We start from the raw sequence: 13,313 nt of genomic DNA on the forward strand, positions 1-13,313 counted from the left end.
TTCTCGCTGTTACAGCAGGGCAGCGTCTCCATCACAGCGTCGTGGAGAGGACTGCAGTCGATGGTGGAAGACTCGTCGCGCGGTATTAACCTTTGACTCTTGATCCACTGGGATACTGGTAGGCCTCTCAGTTGTGGAGAACTGTTCGGATTGTCTACCCCTATTCGTTGCTAAGGAACCTCCGCGTCTTTACTCCGTGCCTAAAGCTAACAATCACTACTCGTACGAGTACTGGTAGGTTGCTACCGGTGCGAAAGTGACAAAGTGCTCGTACTTGTATGAAAGACGAACTAACAAACGAACAATATCGAATAACGATGAGTTATGACCGCATTTCGCTGGACGTGTACATACTATCTACCATCCAACAAATCACTTCAAGGGTCGCGAGTGAGCAGATCTGTGAATCCGTAGAGCACTTATACGACTGACTAGGTAATGAGAGTGGCACTCTGAGGTTCATCGCGTCTCTCAAAACGAGGTGCCGTTTTCAACATCATCACCTCCATGCCTGTGTCCCCTAAATCGATCACGCATGCCAGGTTTATTGTGGTCAACTCCCCACGTCTCGCCGCGTCGGCGCTTCGATTCCGAAGTCTCGGAGGGTTGTGGCGATAACTCGTCGGCCCCCGCTTCGTCCTCATGCGAAACCTGATGACCATGGTTCACTTGTAACTTGCCAGCATTCGGGTCGAAGCCATACAAAATTCCACTAAGGTACTGATGTTTGGTGTTCTTCTCCCCCGCTTTGGGTGGATTGTTGGTGTCTTGATCTTCTTGTGCCTCGTTTTCACTAGTTCCGAATTTCGCAACACCCATTCTATCATCTCCAACCCGTTTCCACTTTATTGCACGTTCTTTTTTCTCCTCCCCGGCTCGTCGTTGAGTCTCCACATCTTGAGCGAGTAGATTCTTCAAGCCCTTTCCTTTGCGGCAAAAGATTCGGCCAAACAGATTCGTCCTCTTGTTCTGGTCTGCTGGTGATGATTCTGAGGAAGAGGGTGTAGAAGGTGCACTTGAAGATCCCACGGTCTTTGTGTCAGAAGTTTCATTGCTAGGCGAGGTTGAGCTTGAAGTCAAGAGAGGTTCGGGTTCAGGCGACCCATGTCCACCGGTGGCAGTACCAGTCATGGCTGCGAAACCAAAGGTTGGTCCTCGAGAGTTCGCTGTGATCTTAAATTTTGAGGCGTTAACAAGCTCGAGTCGAATTGAGTTGCTCGTCGTTCGTGGCTTTGGCGATACAAAAGTACGCAATGTATGAAAATAGCGAGGGCGACGACAATAATGATGGGTAAGAGGAATGGACCGATGAAGGTGATTAATATCTCTGGGAAAGCCATAGGTGTGACCATCGGACACTTGGGGTGGGTGACACGGCCATTGTAAACGAGATCCATGAACAGAATCTCCATCGCGGCTTCCAACCCCAGCCATAGTCGCTTCGTGTCATCTTGGGGGACCGGTTGCCTTGTTTTGAAGCTATTAAATTCTTTTTCCTTTTGCATGCCACGATTCTATTGCCATGCCTCTCAATTTCAAATCAGTACTGTCCAACGCAACTCCCGCAAATGCCCCGCTTGTATGAAGGTTGTCAAACCCGCTCAACTCTCACAATGGGAGAGGGCTGGAATCTTAAGCTGTATTACCGACGATTTTATGTTGAATGCCCGAGGCGGAGCAGTTCGCAGATGCACCCAGGCATTCAGAATGCGCTTGGATTAACCATACATTCATCTTCAACGTCTGCTGTCTCCCATTCCTGGAGGCGCACCCATGCCATAACCTGGCGGAGGAGCTTGACCTGGAGGGCCAGACGCATTCGACGGGCTTGGATTACCAGGGATACTTTGTTGAGGCGGTGGAGGGAAATTACCTGGCGGAGCACCTGGAGGAGGGATCTGGAAGTTCGGAGGAAATCCGCCAGGAGGAGGGAATGGCAATCCAGCAGGTAGATTAGGAGGAGGAGGACCGTTTGGTGGGAAAGGCGGGAAAGGCATGCCACGACCAACTGGAGGAGGAATTATACCTCCAGGTCCAGGTGCAGGGGCACCCGGCATACCGAATGGTGGAGGGGGCATACCGGGAAATCCTGGTGGTGGTGGAGGGAATCCAGCACCTGCTTGTTGCAGCATAGGATTTACCTGGCCTTCGGCAGTGTATGAGGCCGTGATGGAGTCGATGACAGATTGCGCCTTTTCGTGGCCGATTTCTAGAATATGTCAGCGCATGCACAGCTCTTGCGATTCCATCCACCCACGTTGATAGTAATCCGTCACATTTCGGAGATGGTTTCGGCCAGAGTTATGGGCTTTTCGCACCGACATGGAGTCATGGGTGAGGTAGACATCGCAATAGTCGCAAAAGAGTGCTGAGAGAGTCAGTATCAATCATCTAGACAGGGGGCAAGAAACTTATATTTCGGCATTTTGAGTTGTTGGGTTCTTCTCTGGTCAACTAACAAGACAGGAAGAAGGACGTGCAAAGAGTGAGGGATCGTGTCGAGCAGTTCCGTCGTGACGAACAATAGTCAAGGTCGCGATGCAGCACAGTTTGTGAGGTGGAATTCTACAGAGGCGGCGGCAAGAATTTGGTACGAATGCGGTTAGCCTGGCAACTTCTCCTCGTATCCCCGTCGCGTCCAACTGGGGGCTTCACGCGGCTGCGCATCTGGTCTGGCTCCTGGAAATTGTTGAGAGTTGATTCTTCCAACAGCCACGAACTACAGAGTACTCTTCCCCCTCAGCCAGGATCCCACGCCACCTGATGGCTATTCAATCACCCAGGCTCTCGTCGTCGTCGTTATAACGACTAGATGATCAAATCGTTTCCGCGCGAGTAACTTGATGCCAACATGGCCGACGGGGGCACCCTCCACAATGTGCCGATTGTTCTAGACAACGGCAGTGGGACCATCCGGGCTGGGTTTGCTGGTAATGATCTTCCTGGGGCATATTTCCCTTCCTATGTCGGTCGACCGAAGCATGTCCGGGCGCTTGCTGGAGCTTTAGAAGGGGATGTCTTTATCGGGCCCAAGGCGCAGGAGCTGAGGGGACTCCTCAAAATCAGATATCCGCTGGAACATGGAATTGTCACGGACTGGGATGATATGGAAAAGATATGGACATACGTCTACGAACAAGAATTGAAGACTCTGAGCGAGGAACACCCTGTGCTCTTGACCGAACCCCCGCTGAACCCAAGACAAAACCGAGACACCGCAGCACAGATCCTGTTTGAGCAGTTCAACGTGCCCGCCATATACATGTCCATCCAAGCCGTCCTCAGTCTTTACGCCAGTGGCCGCACCACCGGTATCGTTCTCGACAGTGGCGACGGTGTCAGTCACGCCGTCCCTGTGTACGAGGGGTTCGCAATCCCGAGCAGCATTCGCAGGATCGACGTGGCGGGACGGGACGTAACGGAGCACATGCAGCTTCTGCTGAGAAAGAATGGCCACGTTTTCCACACCAGTGCAGAGAAGGAAATTGTTCGCATCATGAAGGAGAAGACGTCCTACGTGGCTCTGGATCCCCGCAAGGAAGAGAAAGACTGGTCGCAAGGGATCTGGAAGAGTGAGAAAAAGGAGATTGACTATGTGCTGCCTGATGGTCAGAAGATCAAGATTGGGGCTGAAAGATTTCGAGCGCCAGAAATCCTGTTCGAACCAGAGTTGATTGGGCTGGAGTATCCTGGTGTTCATCAAATGGTGGTCGATGCCATCAACCGAACGGACATGGACCTTCGCAAGAGCCTTTATGGCAATGTTGTGCTGAGTGGTGGTACAACATTGTGTAAGGGATTCCCTGACCGACTGTTGTACGAAATGCAACGGCTGGCGGTCAAGGACATGCGAATCAAGATCTTTGCACCACCCGAACGGAAGTACAGCACGTGGATTGGTGGAAGTATCCTGGCAGGGTTAAGCACGTTTCGAAAGGTGAGATTTTGTACTATGATGGCGACACGGCACGCAATACTGACAACAGACTAGATGTGGGTCAGCATCGATGATTGGCATGAGAACCCAGACATCATTCACACCAAATTCTCCTAGTTGGGCTGAGTTGAATGCCAGGGGTGAGGGTCACGAGTGCGATGCAGGTGGCCATCAGACACTGACCGACAGAATGACAGACTTTGTGGTTTGAGGCCAGCTAGCTAAACCAAGGTCGTGGTCGAGCTCGAGCCACACGGCATTCAGGGGACAGAACAGGTTGAGACAAACAACGGCCCGAACACCTGATCCGGAAGACGCTCTGCGGCTATGGAGTCTGCTGATCAAGAAAGGAACAGCACTGTTGTCACCGTCACTGTCACCATCATTAAATTATGCGGGGGCAAGACCAGTAGCCGAAAATCCGGGGTCAAAGGCCGAGTTGTCTTGGAAATGATGGGCCGAACATGCACAGCAGGACCTGTCATGGTCGATTGATGCCGTTTTGGGAAAGCAGAGGCGTATTGTGTACGAGGCGCATCCCTGATGGCCCATGGGAGTCGGAAGTCTGTGCTGCAGCCCGTGAGGACTACGATATGACCTGCTCGAACTCCTGATAGTGTCCCCAGGGGAATGACACGTGTCGGACGGGCTGGTCAGGAACGTCGGCTCTTGTAGAGGATCAAGGGGCATCCAGATGAGACTTGTACCTACCGTACAAGTCAAGGGGTCAGGCAAGCGAGGAGGAGGAGAAGAAGTGTGTACTGGTACGTACCCAGAGTAGAGCCTTGATCAGGCGACGATGGCCCGTACAAGAATAGACTAATAGTCTCCGGCCATGTTGTTTCCATTACCCCCAGGAAACCACAGCCCCCGCCTGGCAACACGATCGATTACCCCATAGTTTCGTGCGGCGATGCTCGGCATGACTAACGAGATTGAGAATTTTTTGGTCTGGCGGGAGGGAGGAACATAATCCGAGTACATGCAGCTGGAGGGGTTCCTGATGTGTAGGGTGTTGTGCGCTGGGCGGTGTACAAGCTGTGCACAGTACTCGTAGTTGTTTGTTGTGATGGCGCCACTATGGAGGGCGTCGCAGGGACATGTTTGCCGCATCGAGATGGAGAGAGTGTCCTCGTCCTCGTGCATTGCTCGTGCCCGTGCGTGTACGTACGAGTACCTCTTTGTCCTTCTCCCGCTGTCTGTCTGTTTCTCTGGTGAGAGAATCCGGGGGAGGAGCCGCTTGATTGCCACTTGAAGTCACTTGTCACACACCCATGACGCTCGAGAAGAATTTTCCGACTCCATCCTCCCTTGACCTCATTTTACCCTCATCTCGCCGTGACCTTGCAAAAATTTTCTGGCGTCTGACGCTTTGCAGTTAACGGCATCTGGAGCACCCTCTGGGGGTTTCCATCGAGTAATCAATATGCTCCGTGTTTGGGTCATTTGCTGGGCATTACTACATCTGTACTCCATACCGTTGCCTGTACTCGTAAACGCCATCGCATTGCACATTGCCATCATCCCCTACGCGACCGCGGGAAAATTTGCATCGACACACGCGCCCTCTTTCGTGTGTACGAGGATTTCTTGGTGTCATGGCTTTATTTTCTCCTAGTACCGTAAGTGCCATTATATAACCATCTCGACTCAGCCGGGTTCCTGAATAACTCGTGATCGTCTCTGAACTACAATTTGTAAGAACCCACCTCCATCAACGCACCGACACTACAGTACCTGTGTGTATTTTTGTCCATCTGACAAGAAGGATATTATTATTCATCGAGTCTCTCAATCTATAAAACTCACCTTCGCCTGCTTGCGCTTTGCTGAGATACACCACGACTTACTATACCTTCTCGATCTGAGAGATTTATTTCTCACGCCCGCAGTACCAGCAACCAATCAGAAATACAAGCATCCACTACCTGCACAGAGTCTCTCTGTGACTGGGAACACACACACATCTTCTCGAACACACACACACACACACACGCGCGCGCGCATACCTGATACACTACACATACACATAACGCAATGTCAGTCTCATCGTCAACATCGTCACCTCCCAAGCGCTACTCGATCGTCGAACCACACCCGTCGGTGCCATCATCACACTACTTCTCCACGGGCCGTGGTGGCGCTGGTAACGTGACGCGCGCACCACCCTCGACCACCCGGGGCAGCGACGCCACGGGACCAGCGGCACGAGTCAGCCTCATCTCGCACCCGTCGCACCCTCGCAAGAACTTTGTGGCCGGCCGCGGCGGCGCGGGCAACGTGCACCCGAGTTCCGAGCGGGCCATCTTCAGCTTTGACGAGGAGCTCGAGCGCCAGTTGTCTCAAGAACGCCACGCCGCGCCCGTCTACCACGTCGGCCGGGGCGGAGCGGGAAACCTCGCCCACTCCCCCAACGGCGGCAGCAGCACCACCACCACTGGGTCAAGCGGCTTCTTCAGCACCACCACCGGGGGAAGGCGGTCGACGACGAGCGGCCGACCGGCATGGTACGACGGCGACGATCTCGTGGCCACGACGACCACGTCCACCACCGGCGCCGGAGGAGCCACTCGTCGTCGGTCCAGCGACCACAGTTTCACCAGCCAGAGCAGCACCGAGAGCGAGAGCGGTGCCGACGTCTTCAACCGCGGCATCAAGAAGCGATGGAACAAGTTGATGGGTGTGGGATACTAGATGACGACTGCCGTCCAACAACCGACATGATCATCATCCATCACGACCTCATGTCATCTCTCTCTCTCTCCACTACACAAACACACACACCATCTCGCTCATTTGTTTCTTGCTGATGTCTTTTTTTTTTTCATCATTGGCGTGGCGCTCTGGGACAAATTTTTCAATGGAAAGTCGCATCCGGACAGGAACGTCCGACATCTTGGGGCCAAAAAAGGGGGTTGCTGCGACAATCAAGCTGCATCATCACCGTCACCATTGTTACGGAGTATGACTTGACGAATCTCATGACACAACTTTTTTTGTTATGTTGAAAAACAATAACAAAAACAACATCGGGGCATGAGTTTTGTTCTCTACGATACGATTTTCCTTTTCACTCTTAGCACTACTGCTACTCTTACTACTTTGTGTTGCAAAAGTAGTAAGTACCGTATGCATCATTACCTAGGGTAGGCATTATTTAATCAATTAATTCATTGACCACCTCGAAGCCATATTTCGCCGCCGTAGTCCTCCCACGATCTCTACCTCTTTTATCTTTCATGCGTGTCTTAAGACTCACGAGACTCCAATTCATATGACACGTGCTCATAGTCGTCCTTCTTGCCTCTTGTAAGACTCCAATCCATCTATTCTTTGCTCTTCCAAGACAGTACGATAAGGTAGAGATGCACATATGGACAAAAGACAACATAGCCTCGCGGCTGGCCGCCCTCACACAAACGTTCTCAGGTAGTCAGTCACCAATCATCATCATTATCCATCATTCATTCAGCTCTCCTCTCTACCCCCTGCCGACTAACAGTAAGATACTTGACACCCTTGTAGGGTTTCACGCCGTCCCCTAGCCCTTTGCTCTTCTTCACGTCCACGGTCAACGTGTCGACTTTGATTCCACTTGCCAGCCAACCCCTGACATTGAATGACACGGATATGGACCGGGGCATCAGTGCCTTGTTCGCTTGTAGCTTTCTGCTCACTGCACCACCGCCACCATTGTTATCCTTGGCGTTGTTATTGTTATACCGCTCTGACGACCGCTTGAGCACAGCTCCCTCATCGTCATCAGCATTATAATAACCAGCCGTGGACCCCGACTTGCCCGCATCAATCACCTGAGCTTCGTCATCATCACCGACATCATTCTCCGAGTTCAACGGTCCAATCACATATCCAGTTAATGTGGTGACTCCGCTGACCGACGCGCCATCCTTGGTCGGCACTTTCCATTCAACCACCTTCTCGAACGCGTCGAAAGTGGCTTCGCCCCGGGAGGCTTTCAGCTCTGTGACGTTGCGCACATCACGAGGAAACGGGATCGTAACCGTGACCGCTTCCAGCGATGGTGCATTGGAACTTCCGTTGGTGCTACCTCCAAAAGACAATCCTCCAAGAGCACTCGAATTGGTCCGGGAGTTGCTCGGCTTTGCACCGAGCCCAACTCCAGGGAAATTGGTGTTGAGAGTGAGTCGAGCCTCAAATTCGGATCCACTGGCTCCCGTTGCGGGTCGCAGATCAACCGTGGCTGGTAAGAAAATGCGATCTGTCTTGCTAGGCGGTGTATCGGTGTTGAGGTCTGAAGGCATCAAGTCGGTTTCGTATCCTGCCAGCATGAAACGCCCATCGGGAGGAACAAACGACAATTCTCCTGGATGCTCCTTCCACCTAGAAAGTCGGACGCAGGGGTGAAAAACTGGAATCTGCATGGTGCGAGAGATGCCAGAAGCCTTTGCGCTACTTGTCCCTCCTGGAGCCGAAAGCGTCAATAGCAGGTCTGGCACTCCGGAAATCTTGGCCGTGAACGCTATCGAGCCATGAGAGCGGGCCGAGATAGGTCGACCTGACGGGGCGAATATCACAGCCAATGTCTCGACGATGTCGACGTAGAGCTCATTTGATGTATGTCGAACATTGGATTTGCGCCAGGGTATGGCTGGCCCGCTTGATTGTGGTGCAGCCGGACGCGAACTTGCGGAGAAGCTGCTCGGTGATCCGAAAGATGGTGATGACCTATTCTGTCAGTACATATGTTCCCCGTGTGCCGGAATAACAGACTGGCGCGTACCCTGGTAGTCCGACCTGTGTGAATAGCTTCCCCAGCACGGAAGAGACTTCGACATTCTCGCGCAGCGCATTCGGTTCCGTATTGCACACTATACCACCATCACACATTTCACTAAGTAATTGTGCCACAATCTCGTAGTTGCCTTCGATTTTGGTCGCCAACAAGGGACTCCCAAGAAAGTCTTCAAAGACATCCACCAGTCGATGAAGAAAGTCGAGGATTGCCAGTGATTGTCCATCTTTACTAGAGACTGCTATCAGCAGCAGGCTAGAGTGGTATATAGAGTATGCTGTGACTGGTGGTGCGAGGTCGGAAAGCTGGAGGATTGAAGGTCGAGGGGAGGGTCGAGTCGTGAAGCTGGCTATAAGAGCCTGGGGTGTGGGTGGTCGTCCGGCATATGTGTGCTCGAGCACACAGATACTACATCATGTCAGCCCCAGGTACAAGTCGCCTTATCTCAGGATATCTCACTTGTGGTCATCGAAAACGTAGAGAGCGTCAATATTGACACTCATGGCGAGATTGTTCAATGCGCTGTGCAAGCAGTTGAGGCCAATGTCATAGATGAGCCCGCCGTTATCGCTATCTACACGTGGTCTTTTAGCCTTTACGCTGCTTTAGGACCGCACCTCGCTGTATGGACCCCCTTTGCCGCCACTGGCGGATATCTGCTTCTGGAGAGACTCGTAGAAACAAATGCTTGGGTCTATCAATGAGCAAGGACAATCACTGTCAGACTATCAGGTATCAGGAATCACGACTCTATTGATATGACTCCTTTGTGTAACTAATTCTACATATTTCGAGCTCATGCTAAACGCCACTCTTTGCAGTCTCTAAGCAACAACACACCACCACACCTGTTTGAAAGTTCGTAAAACAATCATTGCTTTGGTCGTTGCCTCAATTTTGCGAACCTAACCTTGAGGTCAATAGGCAACACCGCCGTTTGCATGCCCCTGAAAACACCCATAATGCCTCCGACATCCAGTCAAAAACTCACGTACTCCGGATCATGGAAGGAGATTAATCGTTTAACAGGTTCATTTCTTCCGTCCCTTCGATTTACTCGCCGGAGTGCTTGACGAAACACTTTGAGCTCGAGATGTTGCAGGTGAGGTGTTTTTACTGCCTCGGCCTGATTTGACGGCTTTGACGGCTTTATTCTACCTGGAGTCAGTGAAGGAGCATAGAGTAGATGGACAGATCAAAAACTCACCACAATGCCATTCTTCGCCTTCTTTTTCACAGGAGGAGCCTCACTTTCATTATCATCGTCATCGTCATCGTCCCGGTCGCGACCTCGGCCTTTACCTGAACCGTGACCATTGGTGAGTTTTTCTTCCGGGTCACCAAACTCTCGGAGTACGGTGTTGAGCAATGTGGTACATCTTCTGCCAATCTCGACGGGAGTTCTGCTGAGGAAGAACCAGTCGAAGCGGAATAGTGGTGAATCGCGGATTTCGTCACGAATTTTGTCGTACAAGCCTTCTCCGTCCACACCGTGTTTGTCCAGCATAACCAATAAAAATCGGTCCTCTTCCTCAGTATACACCTTTTTGTTGGTGGTTGAGACTGTGTAATTGATCTTCAGTTGTTGCAAAGGAACACGATACATCTCCATCTTCTTCCGAAGAAGCTTTCGCTGGAGATTGGTCTTGCGAAGTTTCTCTTCACCAGCCTCTATGGTCTTGATGTGCTTGTCGTAATCCGCAATTTCGGTGTATCGCTTCCAGAAGACCTTGGCATATTCTTCAATTTCATCCGGCTCCTTGCTATCGACTTCGTTCGCAATGCCTTCATAGTTTGTGCGGCCGAATTTGGCAGATCCATTGATGAACTGTTGGAAATCTCGCCGATTCCAGTTGCCAAACCCGTGTTCCTGCATTTCAGCTTTTCTCTGTTTTTCTTCCTCAGTGAGAGGCTCGGCGTTATCAATTTCATCTTGATTGAGTCGCTGATCTGCTTCACGATCACTCAAGTCTTCCTCGGTTCCTTCAGCCAAAGGCACCTTGTATCCGATTTCCTTGTGGTAGTAGGCAGTCTCCTTCTCTTGAAGCTCCTGAAGCCCAGGAGGAAAGAATTGCCAATCGTGCACGTTCACCTGTTTTGGGGCTCGAGGTACTTTAGGCTTCGTCTCAGCTGGTTTGCCTCCCGTTGACAATGCCTGCTTGTAGTACTTATCCATCGAGTAGGATTGTTCTTTGCGTTCTCGTTTGGCAGGATTGATCCAATTTATGCCAATGTCTTTACGACGATTGGTGAAGTCTTCGCCATTCCACTCGTATGCATTCTCGGACGAAAACTTTTGCAAATCATCAATACCGAGCTTCTCATACTTTTTATTCAGTTCCGCGGTACGAGCCTCGCCACGCTGCAGAATTTCGTCGATGTCATCGAGTGCACCCGTGGCGCCTTTGGTCTCGAAGACCTTTTCGGCGCCGTGTTGAATCATGTTCAACAAGTCGTCCTTGGAGGCCGCCTGCTTGACTTGTTGTTGCGCTCGGCCTTGTTGAATAACAAGCTGATCCAGACGCAGTTTCTGGGCGGCTCTCTCTAGCACTTTTTCTTCAATGGCATTTTCTGTAACAAAGCGGAAGACTTTGACTTGCTTCGTCTGACCAATACGATGTGCTCGGTCCATAGCTTGCAAATCAGCTTGTGGGTTCCAATCGCTGTCGTACAGAACGACGATATTGGCAGTGGTCAAATTGATGCCGAGACCACCTGCACGGGTAGTAAGCAAGAAGACGAACTTTTCAGAGCCTGGCTTGTTGTACTCGTCAATGGCTGCGATACGGTCCTCATGGGCAGTGCCACCATCAATGCGACAGTACTTGTGACCTCTGAAGACACAGTAGTCCTCAAGTATGTCCAGAACTCTGCTCATCTGAGAGAAGATAAGTACTCGGCTTCCTTCTTCCTTCATTCGGTTCAAAATCTTGTCGAGAATGATCATCTTGCCAGAGTTGTAGACCAAATGCTCGTCAGTTGTGTACGGGGGACCGGGTTCGGCTCCTTCAAACAGATATGGATGATTGCAACACTTTCGCAGCTGCATGACAATGTTCAAGAGTCTAGTCTTAGACTCCCGCTTGCCACCTGCACCGTTGACGGCATCGATGTCCTTCTCGAGAATTCTCTGGTACCATTTGACCTGCATCTCAGACATGCCGACATACAGATTGACTTCTTTCTTTGGTAACAAGCTCTTCTCGACATCGCTCTTCACTCTGCGTAGCAAGAATGGTCTTAAGACTCGATGGAGCTGTTGAACTACCGTATCCTGATCATTATTTTGACTGGAAAACCACGAGTCAAAGGCCTCGGAGTCACCAAAAACATCAGGAAGAAGGAAATTGAGCAGTGCCCACAACTCATGCAAATTGTTCTGAAGAGGTGTTCCAGTGATGAGCAATCTGTTTCGGGAAGTGAACATTCGAATAATCTGTGCGAGAGACGACTCTTCGTTCTTGATTCGATGTGCTTCATCAACAATGATATACTCCCAGGCAAACTTCTTCAAGTGGGACTTTTCCCTGAGAATCATTTCGTAACTGGTGATACAGACATCGAACTTCTCCTCGATGAGTCTGTCGTTGATCAAGGCATGGCGATCATCCTTAGCTCCCTGCAGGACCAGGACATCGACTTCTGGGGTCCATTTCTTGAATTCTCTAGCCCAGTTGTCCAGGGTCGACTTGGGTACGGCAACGAGGTGTGGCCCTTTTATGTCGCAGATGTGGCGTAAATATCCCAGGAAGGAAATGGTCTGAAGAGTTTTGCCGAGACCCATCTCATCAGCAAGGATTCCAGAGATACCGTTCTCGTGAAGAGAAATCAGCCAGTTCAAACCAGCAACCTGATAGTCTCTCATTTCGCCACCTTGAATGAATGCCGGCGACTCTCTGAATATGGTCTGCGATGCTGTACCACGCTTTTCATCACGTAGCAATTCTGCATCTTCTTCTTGTTCCGTTTTCCTCTTGGCTCCGGCTGCGGCGCCTCCTTTACGCGACACGCCTTTCTTCGCTTTCGCGGCATCTTCCGCGTTTTGTCGATCTATCTCTTCCATGACCTCTCTGATCTTAGGATTGGGGTTCGTCTCGATAAAGTGGCGGAAGAGATCTGTAAGGCCGAGAAGATACTTGAAGCGTCGAACAGTGTCATCCTCTTTAGATTCATCCAATTGTCCATGCTTTCTTCCCAATATGCTCTTCCTCAATTGAAACGCTTCCGACCGTCTCTTACGGCCGTCTGGTGCCACCGAATCACCTGCTACGCTGCTCGCAGTAGTATTTGGATTCGTATCTGAATCCGTATAATCTGGTGTGTCGTCCATGTACCGATTCAGATGACCAAATGAAGGTCTGCGCGGTTGGAGGACGCTATGAGCATCTATCATGGAGGTATCGGCTATTGAGGAGTTTTCGGAATCCGTTTGTTGGGGTTTGGTAGGAGCCATGGTGGGCTTTCGGCCGGAGAGGCCTGTTGAAATAGTTCAAAGGATGCAATCCGCGCGACTAGACAGAGACGGAGATACGCATAACGAGTTTGCTGATGAGTAGTGCGGCGACGCGATGAAAGACACGTCTGTGGCAGTGGAAGATGAAG

At 51.1% G+C, this 13,313-nt stretch overlaps 6 protein-coding genes across 6 annotated transcripts; 2 read left to right on the forward strand and 4 right to left on the reverse strand.

Moving 5' to 3' along the window:
• Positions 1–471: 471 nt before the first annotated feature.
• On the reverse strand, positions 472–1,131 carry PV08_10401 (uncharacterized protein; the record flags this gene model as incomplete). The annotated part of the gene is made up of 1 exon (XM_016384715.1): positions 472–1,131. One exon carries the CDS (start codon positions 1,129–1,131, stop codon positions 472–474), a length of 660 nt encoding a protein of 219 aa, XP_016231317.1.
• Positions 1,132–1,736: 605 nt separating this feature from the next.
• On the reverse strand, positions 1,737–2,324 carry PV08_10402 (U1 small nuclear ribonucleoprotein C; the record flags this gene model as incomplete). The annotated part of the gene is made up of 2 exons (XM_016384716.1): positions 1,737–2,209; positions 2,258–2,324. The coding sequence occupies 2 exons, from the start codon at positions 2,322–2,324 to the stop codon at positions 1,737–1,739; spliced, it is 540 nt and encodes a 179-aa protein (XP_016231318.1).
• Positions 2,325–2,851: 527 nt separating this feature from the next.
• Positions 2,852–4,054, forward strand: PV08_10403 (actin-like protein; the record flags this gene model as incomplete). Its single annotated transcript, XM_016384717.1, has 2 exons — positions 2,852–3,937; positions 3,992–4,054. 2 exons carry the CDS (start codon positions 2,852–2,854, stop codon positions 4,052–4,054), a joined length of 1,149 nt encoding a protein of 382 aa, XP_016231319.1.
• Positions 4,055–5,974: 1,920 nt separating this feature from the next.
• PV08_10404 (uncharacterized protein) lies at positions 5,975–6,631 on the forward strand (the record flags this gene model as incomplete). The annotated part of the gene is made up of 2 exons (XM_016384718.1): positions 5,975–6,444; positions 6,541–6,631. 2 exons carry the CDS (start codon positions 5,975–5,977, stop codon positions 6,629–6,631), a joined length of 561 nt encoding a protein of 186 aa, XP_016231320.1.
• A 770-nt stretch (positions 6,632–7,401) lies between these two features.
• Positions 7,402–9,214, reverse strand: PV08_10405 (uncharacterized protein; the record flags this gene model as incomplete). The annotated part of the gene is made up of 3 exons (XM_016384719.1): positions 7,402–8,644; positions 8,700–9,119; positions 9,171–9,214. The coding sequence occupies 3 exons, from the start codon at positions 9,212–9,214 to the stop codon at positions 7,402–7,404; spliced, it is 1,707 nt and encodes a 568-aa protein (XP_016231321.1).
• Positions 9,215–9,742: 528 nt separating this feature from the next.
• On the reverse strand, positions 9,743–13,164 carry PV08_10406 (uncharacterized protein; the record flags this gene model as incomplete). Its single annotated transcript, XM_016384720.1, has 2 exons — positions 9,743–9,865; positions 9,919–13,164. 2 exons carry the CDS (start codon positions 13,162–13,164, stop codon positions 9,743–9,745), a joined length of 3,369 nt encoding a protein of 1,122 aa, XP_016231322.1.
• Between the last annotated feature and the right edge of the window lie 149 nt (positions 13,165–13,313).

The sequence above is a fragment of the Exophiala spinifera genome, assembly GCF_000836115.1.
Source record: "Exophiala spinifera strain CBS 89968 unplaced genomic scaffold supercont1.8, whole genome shotgun sequence".
In the NCBI taxonomy this organism is placed as follows: Eukaryota; Fungi; Ascomycota; class Eurotiomycetes; order Chaetothyriales; family Herpotrichiellaceae; genus Exophiala; species Exophiala spinifera.